The following is a 15,128-nucleotide window of genomic DNA, read 5'->3' as shown; positions in this document are numbered from 1 at the left end:
CCCCTATGATCTTTCCGCTCATCCTTGTCCTGATTACAATAAAAAATTGTCCTGTGTCCTGCTTTTGGTTACGCCTAGTGGTTCATAAAAAAATGGTTTCAGACCGTTGTGTCTATTTCCTTATCATACAACCAAATTACATAGTTCTTTCCAGGAAACTTACAGGAGATATTATGGACCTGTAAAAGCTTTACCCATGAACTGTAAAATACAGATCAAATCACTTTATGATACAAACTGAGAAGAATGAGCCCTACAAATGGAGCAATGTCTGCCAAAAGTATATTTATTCTTCTATGGGAACAGGACACTGGGACTAAACAGCATACACGGAAATGGTGGTAAATGATTGTTAATAATACAAATATGTTCATGTAAAACAGGTATAATATATAACATATAATGTTAAAAAGCACTAAACACAAAGTACAGTTGAAGCTGATGGGAATGTCTTTGCAGGTATTCTTGCAGGTATTCTGTCATGAACTAATTGCAGATGAAAAGTCAGAGGATTACAACAATTCATCATTATGGGAACATGAACAGCAGTACAAAATTTCATGGCGATCTATCCAACAATTGTTTCAAAATATTTCACGCTGCCGTCTGTGGAGTATTCACAGCAGAGTAGAAGACTTGAAGGTAGCAGACCCACTCAACAGCTGCTGTTGGCCAGAAGCTACTACAGCAGGAAGCACCTAAAAGAAAACATTTCATAAGTTTAGCTACAACAGCAGCAGTAACTACAAAATGCATTTCCTGCAGAAAATGCAGTGTGAATGTGCTAATATGAATGTAGCCATCATTCACTCTTGTACAGCCCCACCCAGACTCCGCTGTGGAAGGTTTTCAATTCCATATCATCATTTTGACTGCTTGTATACGGTAAATATTCATGTCCGATAATCATTTCATTTAAGTCATTGTATTAGTATTTACTCAGTTAATAAATCTTTTAATTTAGACTCTGTCATTTTTCTGTGTATTCCTTTGAACAGGGATCAATTTAATTGAGAAGTCACACTTTTGTATATTTGACTGATAATGCAAAAAATTATTGATTAGATTTTTCCTCTTCGGAGGTGGTGTCCCTAAAACGAGTGCAAAATCATTGAGATTCCACTACACACTTAATGTTGTGGCTGATCGATGTATACTGTAAACACCTGGCAAAGTACTCAGACCTGCTTCTGTGGTAGTTCCCACTACAATAGATGTCTCAAGGACCACATTTTGCCCTCACTCACTCACTCACTCACACGCTCACACACACACACAAAAAAAGGTGAAAACAATAACAGCACCCTGTCAAGGACATGTTTCTGAAATTATTTTTATTAAGGCAAACAGTACTTTTAGGCTAAGTTGGCTAAGTCATAATGAATATAGTTCTACTATTCACAGTGAGGCTACATTCAGGTCAATCAAGTGGTGCGGCTAAAACTCAGGTGTTCCCATTCATTTTAATAAGGGCAGTATGTTTTAGCTGGCCGCTGGTGGTTCCAAAAAGAAACGCAGTCGGCTGCAATGAAAAAGTTGCAACAGACTCAACTTTTCAAGAAATGCAGCCCGATGTTGTGGTTGCCAATCACATAAGCTGGCGTTCAGACTGCCAGCATGATTGACTGAAACCACAGTGGAGTGTAACGCCATGTGTCATGTGTATTCACTCAGTTTGGCTTTGTGCACCAGTTTAACACATTTTATCTAATCTGTGGAGGCCAATAATCTCTGTAGGACTGGCAGGCTTAACCTACTCTGTCAGAGGCATGACAAGTCAGTAGCTGGGCATGTTATTTAGCATGGCTGAACGCTATAGAAGGAACATGCAACGCGATGTTTCACTTGTGATTAGTCGGTTTGGTTTTGTGCCCCAGTTTAAAACACAGTAATGATCTGCCTCACATCCTGGTTGTTTACTATTATTTTTGATCCAACAGGGAGGACAAACGATCACTAGTAGTTCCAGCATGCTAGCAGCACATAGGGCTGCACGATTATGGCCAAAATGATAATCATGATTATTAATCACGATTATTCATTATGTTAGTTAAAACATATCTTTTTATTGCACTCTTCTTTTTTAAACAAACCGTATGTGAACAAGGCTTCAAATTGAAACTTAAAATAATAATAAATCATAAATAATAAAATAAAATGCACCCAAGACAAAGGGCAAAAAATAAATATGCCATTGCAGAGTGCAATCATAAAGTGTCTGGGTTGTCTGGGTTGTCGCTGGACACGGACGGATATTTAGTGGACCAGCGTTAGCTTTGGCCTTCATGCATTCATCATATTTGGGTTTGTGGTTTTTTTTCAGGTGGTTGAATAAGTTAGTTGTGTTGCCCTGTGGCGCAGACACAACTCTGAAAAGAGGAGTTTAGGAAGTTAGAAGTTTTAGAAGTGTAGGGGCGGGACACCGCCTCGAAATGTCGTCCAGATAGAGACAGAGTGCGCGATTTTTTCAGGGTTGAGCGACATCGCTGGACGGAGCGATATCGCTCGCGGCACGTCAGGACAGGCTGATTGAAAAGTACACATTCTAATCACTTTTCCTCGCTCACTCGCTCGCTGTCTCGTCGCTGTATGTCAGGACGGGGTGTCACACTGTTGAATATAATTTGAGGCTGCCGCTGCTGCAGGGTGCGCTCGCTTGCTATTTAGGCAGCTTAAAGGATAACTACCGTTTTTTACAACCTGGACCTTATTTCTAACAAAATATATGATCATTTACTCACCCAGATAACTTTGGTGTCATTTGAAGTCGTTCGGACGAAATTAGATCTGGTGTAGCGCTGATATATCCATATAATGCGAGTAACGGGGCATCAACACACAGCCTCTATATAACGCATTATCTGCCACGAAACTAGTTAATTTCACTAATATTTTGTTACGATATGCTAGCGCTATTCCCCTCTGAGTCCGGGCTCGTCCGTTGTCAACATCCGGGGTCAAACTAGCAGTAGCAGCTGCAGGTAAACAAGCCGGGCTGTCGCGGGTGCGCGCGCAGCTCAGAGACGACATCTTCCAGGTCAGAGGTAGTAGGTCAACCTACAGACCCCGGATGTTGACAACAGACGAGCCCGGACTCAGAGGGGAATAGCACTAGCATATCGTAACAAAATATTGGTCAAATGAACTAGTTTCGTGGCAGATAATGCGTTATATAGAGGCTGTGTGTCGATGCCCCGTTACTCGCATTATATGGATATATCGGCGCTACACTGGATCTAATTTCGTCCCAACGACGCCAAATGACACCAAAGTTATCTGGGTGAGTAAATTATCATATATTTTGATAGAAATAAGGTCCAGGTTGTAAAAAACGGTAGTTATCCTTTAATGAAGCCTTAACCTTTCGTTCGCCCCCTGGTGGTTGGCTGACTATTGGGTTGAGAAAGTGCTTGATTTGATATGCAACAGAGCCCGCTTTTTAAATGTTAATATCGCGACTATCATCTTAATTTAATCGTGGCAGCCAAAATCGTGATCGTGATTAAAATTCGATTAATTGTGCAGCCCTAGCAGCACAACAACATAGCAAACTGATGTAATTGTGGTTTAACTTTGATTAAATCTCACAGGCTTGTGTAGTGGATGCCGATAAGTAACACACTTAAATTACATTTTTTCGTAGAGAGACAAAGCATGTGCTGAATTAGAATTGTATTGATTAATAGATGCAAAAAAAAAAAAAAAAAAAAAAAAAAAGTATATGCACTTGTATGTTCTCACCCTTAGCACTTAAATCAAAGCACTTATGTACTTAAGGTATCCTTGATAAATAGCAGCTACTTTGCTCAGACGAGGGCTTGAAAATTGTTTCTATTTTTTCATTCTTACTTTATTGACGGTGATATGTTGTGGTTTCTTTCTTGTGACAGATGTACTTATTGTTAGTCGCTTTGGACAAAAGCGTCTGCTAAATGCCCTAAATGTAAATGTAAATGTAAATGCTAGTGAAATAAAGGTCAGCCAGGATGTTATGTCAGGACTTCGGCTCACTTTATCAATAAAGGAGGGGTTGAAACTGTTTTTTCTGTAGCAGATGTAACTACAAAAAGTGGTCCATTATTTGACAATAAACAGTGAGTAATTTTGTCATAAATGTAATGAGCTAGTCCTGGAGAAGATCAAAAGATGTTGGACTGAAGCAGCCATGGTGGTTTTATTGAGTAGTTTTATTGAGTATTTTCTGATGCACAGTCAGAAGCATTACATTTAACTCAAACTGGTTCTGTAATGTAATATCTCAGCACAAATCTCCACCCTTAACTACGCTGCTTCATCACCATGAACTAGCTCAACATGTGGTCAGAAACATGCTGAGTTTTCCTGCTCTGTGAAGTTCTGAGTAGATTCACAGGTCCTATGGTTTAATTTAACCCCTTCATTCCTCATGTGGTCTCAGTCTAACAAACAATAGCTTCACTGGTCTCTGATCTGTTATGTTTTGCCATGCCATCAGAGGTGTGATGTTGTTTTCCTGTTACGAGGCAGCAAAGGAAATGCTGACATTGTCACAAAGGTAAGCAAAAAAGGTTCTTGGCAGCTGATTGGGTCTTACCTCTGTTGCTGTCCCTGTAAAAGGTGAACCAAGGAGCTTCGCAGACTCTTGTACTGACTCTGTCAGTGGCTGAACCTGTAGCATGTTAACAAGGGCACAGTCAACAGTTTGACTTGTACATTGTGTGGGTGTGTGTGTGTGTATATGTATATATATATATATATATATATATATATACATACATATATATGTATAATGTATATTATAAATCTGTGCATAATTAATTGCCATGGCATGTTTTTTCCAGATCATATTATCTATGCATGCAGAACAATGTCACATCTAGGGCTGCCCCCTGAGAGTTGATTGGTTAGTCAGTCGGCGACTGATTTTCTCAGTCAGAGTGATTCACAAAAACAGGATCAAACAATGAGTTACAAGTTAGATTCATAGATTATTTTTAATAAAAATACATTTTTCTCATTAAGACAGCTAAAGCCTAACAAATATGTACAGTCATGGTCAAAAGTACATCCAGTCATAAAGCACATTTATTTCATGACAGTCTTCAGTCCCATTGATTTCTACAGCTCTCATGTTTCTGTGATGAATGACTGGAACACAAACTACTTTGTCACAAAAACATTCATGAAGTTTGGTTCAATAATGAATTTATTATAGGTCTTCTGAAAATGTGACCAAATCTGCTGGATCAAAAATATACATACAGTAACTTGAATGATCAATTTAGGTGATTATAGAAATTTGTGTGAATCACATTTTCTTTGTAGCATCTTAACCTGATTCTGATTGATAACAGCTGGTGGACCTGTTTGATACAGACATTAGACTCAGCCACAAACGCTACAATGAAAAAGTCTAAGGAGCTCAGCATTGATCTGAAGGAGTACAAGTCAGGAAAGTCAAAGCACTTACAGGTCCCAAGATGAACTGTTAAAAACAACTGTTTGTAAGTATAAAGTGCATGGCACAGTTGTGTCACTGCCACGATCAGGAAGAAAACACAAACTATCACCTGCTGCTGAGAGAAAACTGGTCAGGAAGGTCAAGAGTCAACCAAAAACCACCAAAAAGCAAGTCTGCAATGAATTAGAAGCTGCTGGAAGACAGGTGTCAGTGTCCACAGGCAAAAAACCTTAAATCATCAGTCAGAAGATTGGGTCTTGGGTGCAGGTGGGTGTTCCAACAGGACAATGATCCCAAACACACATCAGAAGTGGTAAAGGAATGGATCAATCAGGCTTAGGTTAGGGCATGCCAATTTTAGTGGCGCTGTGCTAGTGCTACTTAAAATTTTCAGTAAGTAGCACAGTGCTACTGGTGGAACAAATTAGTAGGGGTGTCACGATTCTCCAGATCCTGGATTCGATTCTGTTCTCGATTTTTCTTTCTTTCTTTTAGCACAGACGGCTACGCTATTTTTAGACTGGTCTAGTCTAGGATTAATGGTCTTATGCCATGATAACTCTTTGTTTTTTAATTCTTATTTCAAAAGATGGCCTACATGGTGTCCAGCAATCTGTCGTTAAGGCCACCAAATCTGCACTGCTCAGACCTCCATTAACTTTTTCCTCCACATCATCATACATGGAGGACAACACCTCTGTGGTAAGATGCCACCTGCTTGGCATTTGGTAACGTGGTTCAAGTACGGCAATCGAATGATCAAATCCAGGGTTTTCCACCACTGAATAAGGTTGCATGTCTGATGCTACAAATACCACTGAAGCACTATTATTGCTTTAGCCGGGTTGAATTTCGTGGAAGTTTGGACTGCACATGGAGTGAGTCGCTGCTAGTAACAACATTGAAAAATGAGCAACGAACAAGAGAAAATCGCCGAAAACTAAGACTTGGTGCCAAAAAGAAAAGCAAAGTCAGTTATCTGGAATTATTTTGGCTACAAGAAGGATGATATTGACCAAACACGTGTTCTGTGTCGACAGTGCCTTGCATCTGTTGCCACGAGAGGTAACACAACTAATTTGTTTGACCATTTACGTCGGTACCACACAGCTCAGTACGACGAATGCATTCGTCCAAACTCGTCCAAACCAAAAAAACATTTTAGTTTGACTTGTGTGATTGAAATGTTCAGAATCATTTAACAGCTTGGTACCCTGTTAAAAAAGAAAACAGAAAAACAGATTCATCAGTGTTTCCCCCAGAAAATATGTTAGTTAAGGTGGTGGTCTGTGGTCTGACGGACGGGAGCGATGCAGAGGGGGAAGTAGGCCGGCTTCGTCGCATGAAGAAGAAGAAGAAACGTCAAATGCCGCTGTTCGGACGCATCGTGCGATTCAGAGGCATTCGGACGCATAGGCCCATTTTAAAAAGTTTATTTTATTTATATTATTATTATTTATTTATACAGAGTTACACGGCGAATATCGCTAGTATATAGATTTTTTTTTTTTTTTTTGAAGACGTTAGTTTAGGCGCAGCCCTTTGTTGTTAAGGAGGCCGCCTTAACAGGAAAGTGCTGCGGGAAACCCTGCTTCATCTTTATTTGTTAAGATTTAAAGACACATTTTACTATGTGCTGTTGCTTTGATTTAAAGGATTAAAAATTTGTGAAACTAAAAGGGCTTAAAGATAATCTTCAAGTTATAGAACAAGTTCAACTTATTTATCTTATTACAATATCTGCAACATAGATTGAAAAGTTGGTTCCTTTTTTTCCACCTTTAAACTCAACCATGACTTTCAAATCATGTTCAATCAAATCATGTTTATCAGAAGTCAAAACTAGCAATATAATTATATTGGAAGTCTTTTGAACAACTGTGTGACTTTCACAAAAGCCTGAAAATATGAAACACAGCCATAGCACTCTCCTCTGTATACACTATTACTAGATAAGGTGGTGTTTAATGTGTTGTGAGTGTTGTGTTTGTGAGGGTACCTCTACATCGGTAGTCTGCTGGAAGTGTTGGATCAGCTTCATGACACTGCTGAGGTTATTTCTGATGGAGTCCATGGACTCTTTCTGGGCAGCTGAAATCTCCCTCACCTGAGAGCACAATGCTGTGTGTTTGGCTTTGATGGCCTTCAGGTTCTCCAGCATCAACGCCGGGTTCTCCTGAGGGCACAGTGTTAATCATTAGCCTTGTTTATGTTAAGGCATCCAGCCTCAGTTGCTTTGTGGCACAGTTCACATTGTGTATTGTTAACTGTGATGTATAGCATCAGGACTACCAGATACACTACCACATTTTACACAGATATTATTTTACGCCAGTTAAACTTCAAAATATGTTCCATTGTTTCGTAGTTTTGGATACAAATAATAATTTCCAGAATATCTCCAGCTGTGTTTATTTTTATGGGTAGGTTTTATGGGTATTCAATGATTGTTCTCTGTATTTAGAAGAGTCAGACAAAGCCTGATTCTGTAGAATGACTTAATGATTGTGTTTTACATACTTTATCTACACACTTCCTCAGTTCCTGTTTTATATTGCTTGTTGTGTATGTATGTGTGTGTGAGGGGGGTCGGAGGATTGTGTTCTTGTTTTTCTTGCTCTCATTGTGGTACGACTTTGTGTTACTTTGACGTATGAAAAGTGCTATACAAATGAGCACTGTAGCACTTTATTATATTGTATGTCTTTGGTTTCGTTGTGTTTCTGTTGTTGTTTGATTTGTTTGTTTGTTTCTTTGTGTGTATTACTGTCTATCTGTTGTTTTTGTTCTTAGTAGTCTTTTTATGTTATATTTAAATGGCTTTTAACATCTTGCCAGAGGACTACAGTCAGAAATTAGCCTCTGGCTAACACTGGCACTTTTACAGTCATGTTCATTAAAGGATAACTACCGTTTTTTACAACCTGGACCTTATTTCTAGCAAAATATATGATCATTTACTCACCCAGATAACTTTGGTGTCATTTGAAGTTGTTCGGACGAAATTAGATCCAGTGTAGCGCTGCTATATCCATATAATGTGAGTGAACGGGCACCGAAGCACAGCCTCTATGAGCATTATCTGCCACGAAACTAGTTCATTTCACCAATATTTTGTTACGATACGCTAGTGCTATTCCCCTCTGAGTCCGGGCTCGTCTATTGTCAACATCCGGGGTCTGTAGGTTGACCTACTACCTCTGACCTGGAAGATGTCGTCTCTGAGCTGCGCGCGCACCCGCGACAGCCCAGCTTGTTTACCTGTAGCTGCTACTGCTAGTTTGACCCCGGATGTTGATAACAGACGAGCCCGGACTCAGAGGGGAATAGCACTAGCATATCGTAACAAAATATTAGTGAAATGAACTAGTTTCGTGGCAGATAATGTGTTATATAGAGGCTGTGTGTCGCTGCCCCGTCACTCGCATTATATGGATATATCAGCGCTACGCTGGATCTAATTTCGTCCAAACAACTTCAAATGACACCAAAGTTATCTGGGTGAGTAAATGATCATATATTTTGCTAGAAATAAGGTCCAGGTTGTAAAAAATGGTAGTTATCCTTTAATATGCACTGTCCTCTTTAAAATAAAATAAATTAAAAAATAAATAAATAAAGTTTGATTGATTGATTGATTGGCTGTATCGTGTTCCTGGCTCCCTGATCCTTTCTGGACTCAGCCAGATAGTTAACCTGCTACATAGTCCAGCAGACGTTGGCAACATGCTTGCAAGCTATCCCAATGCTTCTGGATCATGGCTTTGAACAGTCCACATACTGATCGTCGTTAACAATCTGCCTCTGATCTGACTGTTTTTTGTCAGCAATCTCCAAAAACCGTCTGCAATGGCAAGATCACAGCTAAAATCCTATTAGCTAAAATTGGCAGCGTCTGAAGTTAAAATGAAATGAGATGTTGTAGTTCAGGTCCCACCTCAGCAGGACATCCATTCTCTGCAGTGTGGTGGATGAACTCCAGCTTCAGCCGCTTTTCAATGTATTCCAGGTCTGCTTCTGACTTCAGGAACTGCAAAGACACTCAGTTTACTCTTTGATAGTGTTTTAGAAAAATTCCCATGCTTTAACCTGCTCAATACATCTTTTTTCCAAACTTTTTTCAATACCAGTGTTGAGACGTTACCAGGGTACTTAGTTAGTACTTAGTACTGATACCAATTCCTGTTTTTTTCATTTAACAAAAGATATAGATAGAAGATATAACGTTAATGCCAAAGTTCTCAAAAATTAAAGCAACAGTATGTAACTTTTGACCTTAATCCATCAGCTTCAGAGTCATATTGATGGTACAGTGTGTTGTAACAGAGTGAATGGTGTCTCTGTCACTTGTTTCTGCTTTATGTAATCTTAGGTAGAGGGTAGGATCACACTGTTACATACATGTTTACTTCAACAGACACGTTTTCAACACAGTTAGCACCTACATTAGGCCTGACAAACTGTTACAGACCTGGGATTTGTATTGACCATCCCATGGTCCCTTTTCACCACAGCATGACCTGGAGTGCCCCCAGGAGATCCCTGCGATGCCACAGAACGCTCGCCCCCCCAGAAACTCTGGGGAGCTCCAGATCGCACAAAATGACAATTTCTACATGTATTGCTTTAAATACAGTCTTGATACAAATGGCTATACAATAACTTTTTGTAAATAAAACAGTCTAAAACTGTTAAAAATCTAACCAGATGTTGAATGCATTAAGGGAGATTAGGCATTAAGACAGAGCTACTTTACTACAACAGGCTTATTTTCAAGAAATCCTGCGGCATAAAGCATTCTGGCAGTGTAGCAGTTACCTATCAGTAATTGATCCAAGCAGTTTGGAAGAAGCCTGATCATGTGACCATGTGGAGTGCAGGACAAGCTCAGACAGAGTAGGTTAGCAGGCAACAAAGTGATGTACGGATCTCTTCATTTACGCAAACTGTATACAGTTAATTCTCAATTATCGGATTCACCAGCTGAGCCTGGGCCTATTGTGCTCTCACATACCCATCAGACCATGGCATGGTCCATCTATCCGGTCCACTTGACTTGATACAGTCTACAAATGTAAAAGTAGTCAGTGCAGCTGGTCTCTGCAGTTTTCAGATGCTTTGACAATACTATTGCACTGCTAGCTGTCTGATACAGTAGTGCAATAAAGTCAGAGCACCTGCCAACAGCTTCAGCATTTCCTTTTGTGGTAACTAATTATGTCCACTGCTCTTTTAACATGGCACTGATTTTCTAGCAGGGTCACCAGTAGTTCAGTATAATGGCTTCACTAGAGAAACAGTGGACTAGCTTAGCTAACTGAGCTTTCTTGAAGCTTAGTGAGTTGCTAGCAAATTGGCCTTATGGATGGCAATGGTGGTCAGTTGGTCCATGTTCCACTTTTGTCCAGGCTGAGATATCTCAACAATTATTGCTAGGGATTTTTGTACAGACACTTGTGGTCCACAGAGGATGAGTCCTAATGACATTTGGTAATTCCTTATCTTTTCCTTTTGTGCCACCAGCAAGTCAAGGTTCTCACTTATCCAGTCCCATTAGTGCCACCCAGGTGTTCACCTTTGTTGTTTTGAATTTAATGTCTCATAAACTACTGGATGCCTTGCCACTAGGCGGGGCAATATATCACTACCATATTGTTATCACTATATGAGGCTATGTGTATATTATCTTGGATTTGTTTTTCTTTCCTGGTGATAAAGGCTGCATTACAGCACATTAACGATGATGACATTTTAGTCACATGACGGATTCTTACTTATCAAAAATATCATTGTTAGTATTTTGTGAAAAGGAGGAGAGGGGAGGGGGTCACTGAGCGCTAACTATGAAGTGCCTGCGATCAGACTGCTGAACTGTGAGCAGCTGTGATGACTGACTGCTGGCCTGACTTTAGCACAGCGACCAGCAGCTGATGTGTGGGAGGCAGCAGCAGCAGTCGACGTCTGAAGGCTTCGACTAACTGGAGCCTGCAGACGGGGCTGTCACATCTGGTGATCGGACGGTAACTTCCACAGAAAGGCCCTCTGAATGGCGCAAAGGAATTTGAATTGTGTTTCGGTATAGAGAGAAAGCCGTGACCTGACTGCTCTTACTGTTCTAGGCATCCCGTATAAATAACCAATCGATAATCGATGAGCTCTGAGGTTGTCTCTGGAATCGTTCAAAAAGGATATTTTCTGGTTAGAAACACTGCAGATAATAGAGTAGTTTTACACGGAGCTTACCATTGCTTCAAGCTTTTCAACTGTTGTCTCCATGTTGAATAGTTATCAGGCCGAAGGGGCTCTGTGATTGGCCAGTTGTCAGGAATGGCGATAGCCGATTGGGCAATTTGTGTGCGAAGCGCGTGTCTGTGTGCGCCATGTTGCTGCCCGTCTGTTTTTGTTTTGTTTTTTTTGTTCCAACTTTATTCAGTACCATAGCAAGTGACAAACACGGAAACAGAGCCCGAACACAAACAAATCAAAAGAACGCCTCTAAATATAGATACAGTGGGAGCAAGAAATGAACCGAATGATGAAACGTGCACTGACAAGAAGGCTGTTCAAACTGGGAACGAACGTGTTTTGATGGAACTAGACTGTAAGCCCAGCTCACAGTCCTTCTGAAAAACTGACAAGAGTTTGTGAATATGACACTGAGCTAAAAAAACAACAAAAAAACAACACAATAATAAGATTGATGATGTACACTTGCTTCTCCCTTTTTCTTTAGTCATTTTAAAAGCCAAAGAGAACATGTAAGCCATAACAAACCGAGACATCTAAACTGAGGCAGTTTGAGGCTGGGCAGAGCATGAACATGATCATTCTAACACAACAGTGTTTTACAGGATGATAGTTGTGTGTAAACCTAAATGACACATCCTTTTTGTGATGAGATATTTGTGAGGCAGCAGCCAAACCTTCAAAAACAAAATTATTCCAGTGGGTGCTTATATAGGGAATAGAAAAACTCTCTTGTTGAAATAAGAAATGTACAACTCTATTATTAGCTTTCCTTTTTTTCATTACATGAGGTCAAGGGCTACAGCCTCAGAACATCTACAGAAACTGAAGACAATGCATTTTAGGAAAGAGAAAAAAAAATAAAAAAATGATGTGATGTTGTAGAGCCTTCCTGTCCTGGGCCGTGATGAACCATGCCAGTTTGTGATGTTTCCTGTCAGGATGCTCTCTAATGCTCCTCTGTATATGTAAAAAGGAATTGTTAAATGATCTCATTCTGTTTTACATTTTACAAGTCCCAATTCCTACTGAAACACCAAATCACCAAATTTGCTCCATGCTGACATTGTCAAAGTAAGCACAGGTCACAGGTTGATTTGCTTATCAACATTTAGCTGAGACTGAATTTTATCTGGGTTGAACGCTGGATCAAATTGGATCAGAAACCAAAGGAAATTATATATTTGCACAAACAAATTTATTTGGCCATATGGTTGACATATTCACATAGATTCTGGAAGTGTTTGCCTCACAAAAGGAAGTTGTTTTTTTCACCTTCCATTAGTCACCATAGAAAATACAGTAGACATATTTACAGAAATTGACATAGACTTAGTCTTCTGAAAATGCAGTGCTTTTTTGCATTGCTTTTTGCAAACACATTATCGATATACTAAAATTACAAGCATTGATACAGCTACCCTACCAAGCCTTATGTCAAAATGCTGATGAAACTTGACAGTGAAAAATATATCATAAAACAAAATCAGTTCAAATATGGACAAAGCCAGGAGCTAGATTGAAGTATTAAACTGGGGTTAACATTTCTATGAATTTACAACGTCTCAAGGTGTACTGTGATCATACAGGAACTGTCTAAAGTCAGGTTTCAGTTTTAAGAACACATCATCATAATGGTCGCATATAAAAACTATTCCTGTACAGATCTTTGAAGGGGAGATCTCTGATTACGTTACTGTAAGATTGAGGATGTAGTTTAAGACTATTATTCAAAGTTTTCATCATGCAACTAATCAATGTGCCCCTCACTGAAGGACTTCATTATCAGCTGTCTGAGGCTGCATCACAGGAAGCTCCAGCTTCTCACACTCCGTCAGCTTCAGGGTTAAGTGCTGGGCAATCTCATTAGGATCAGTGTACAGAGCAGCAGGCACGTTCTAAAAGACAGTAACAATAAATGCATTACATTATAGCAGACGTGACATTTTAATAATCAGGAGTTTTAATGCACATTCTGCTACAAGTGGAGAGGAAAACATTGTCTTTGTATTATCATTTGTGTCCTGATTTTGAGTGTGATAAGAATTATAGCTCAAAATTAATTAATTAATATGATGTTATAAAAGTTATTATACAAACTACTGTTAATGTCTTGACCAATGTGATGGCCTCATAGTCGGCAAAATAACACAGTGAAACCACTCGTGTACAGTCAAGCATAGGCCTATCAATTCACATTAATTCAGGGGAAATGATGACTTGCAATTTAAGAAAAGCAATAGCAAAATCGAAATGCATTCAGTGACTGAACTGTGACATGTACAGAAACCACAAAGGACTTTATAGTCAAACATTTCTTCACTAATCTACAAAGACATGACCATAACAAAAACAGACTAAAGTATAGTGATGAGACACTAAACACAAAGACAAAGCGGTTACAGCATACCCAAACGTGACACCGTAACGTGCCATTACAAGCAAATACAACAATGCAAACAGTTATGGAGAAAATCAAAAGCTGTACGGCGGTCAGTTTCACAACAGAAACATAGACATCTAACCAGATGGAGAGTAACATGACAGTAACCGCGCACTTTATTTCGGATGATTGGCGGCTGCATTCATTCCTGCTAGAAACTAAAGTGCTGGAGGTGAGCCACGCAGCTGCCAATATAGCAGAGCGACTTGGTGAGGTAATGGCAAACTTTGGGATTATTGCAGTTGTGCATAAACGCAGCTCTGAAACAAGATCGATCTCTTGAGCCATTGCTGCTGCAAGCCGTCTTTGCGGCGCATTAAAAGTAAAGTGCCAAGGCTACCGCTCTCACTGACAAACAAAAGCAACAGAAAGTGGCTGAACACAAACTGATCCAGGATGTCTCGACTAGATGGAACTCCATGTACTTAATGCTGGAGCATCTCCTGGAACAGTGGTGGCCGGTTCCAGCTGTACTTTCTGCCCCAGCAATCACCCACCCGTCTGACCGAGATCTAGACCTCATAGGTGCCCATTGGAGGACAGCAGAGGACATTATCTCGGTGCTGAAGCTGATGGTCACTTTCACTGAGCTGCTGTTGCAAACTGATTCTGCTCTCACTTCTCTGCGATGAAAATTGACTGAGATAAATTTAATGTGTGAAAATGTCCTGTGTTCCCTGGAGCCACAGTGCTCTCTAATGGTGAGTCCTGGTATGATTTGGACAAGTTTCAAAAGACTTTGTCTAACACATTTTTGTTTGTTACCGGTCAATGTTTAAAATATTCCGTTATAATAACTATTAGGCTAGAACTAAAAGAAATGTGTATAAGTGATTAGTTCTACGATATAATCAAGTGTGTTTAGATGTTTTGACCAAGTTTTAATTTTCTTTTGAATGTTAATGATTTAGTGATGCCATGTGATTTGTCTTAATAAGAAGTCCACATATTAAGCGATGGTGACATTCTGGGAAAGGGGAAACATGAGTTTGAAACATT

At 39.7% G+C, this 15,128-nt stretch overlaps 2 protein-coding genes across 4 annotated transcripts in view; both read right to left on the bottom strand.

Annotated features, from left to right (window-relative positions):
* Nucleotides 1–265: 265 nt before the first annotated feature.
* ska2 (spindle and kinetochore associated complex subunit 2) lies at nt 266–11,792 on the bottom strand. 2 transcript variants are annotated; one of them, XM_084372797.1, is made up of 5 exons: nt 11,684–11,792; nt 9,378–9,470; nt 7,440–7,616; nt 4,574–4,648; nt 266–698 (listed from the first exon to the last, which is right to left on the bottom strand). In XM_084372797.1, exons 1-5 carry the CDS (start codon nt 11,714–11,716, stop codon nt 618–620), a joined length of 459 nt encoding a protein of 152 aa, XP_084228923.1. In that variant the 5' UTR covers nt 11,717–11,792; the 3' UTR covers nt 266–617. The 2 variants fall into 2 exon arrangements, with proteins under 2 accessions (XP_084228923.1, XP_084228924.1); XM_084372798.1 differs by lacking the exon at nt 11,684–11,792 and adding an exon at nt 11,552–11,619.
* A 1,075-nt stretch (nt 11,793–12,867) lies between these two features.
* Nucleotides 12,868–15,128, bottom strand: part of tiprl (TIP41, TOR signaling pathway regulator-like) — a 36,010-nt gene continuing 33,749 nt past the window's right edge. For both annotated transcript variants that reach the window (XM_084374478.1, XM_084374479.1), the window contains exon 8: nt 12,868–13,584. In XM_084374478.1, the coding sequence (XP_084230604.1) occupies nt 13,453–13,584 (132 nt within the window). In that variant the 3' untranslated portion in view covers nt 12,868–13,452. The remainder of the gene's footprint in view (nt 13,585–15,128) is intronic.

The sequence above is a fragment of the Pagrus pagrus genome, assembly GCF_965226575.1.
Source record: "Pagrus pagrus genome assembly, chromosome: 14".
In the NCBI taxonomy this organism is placed as follows: Eukaryota; Metazoa; Chordata; class Actinopteri; order Spariformes; family Sparidae; genus Pagrus; species Pagrus pagrus.
The sequence above is the reverse complement of the archived record's forward strand: the minus strand, read 5'-3'. Positions and strand labels throughout refer to the sequence as shown.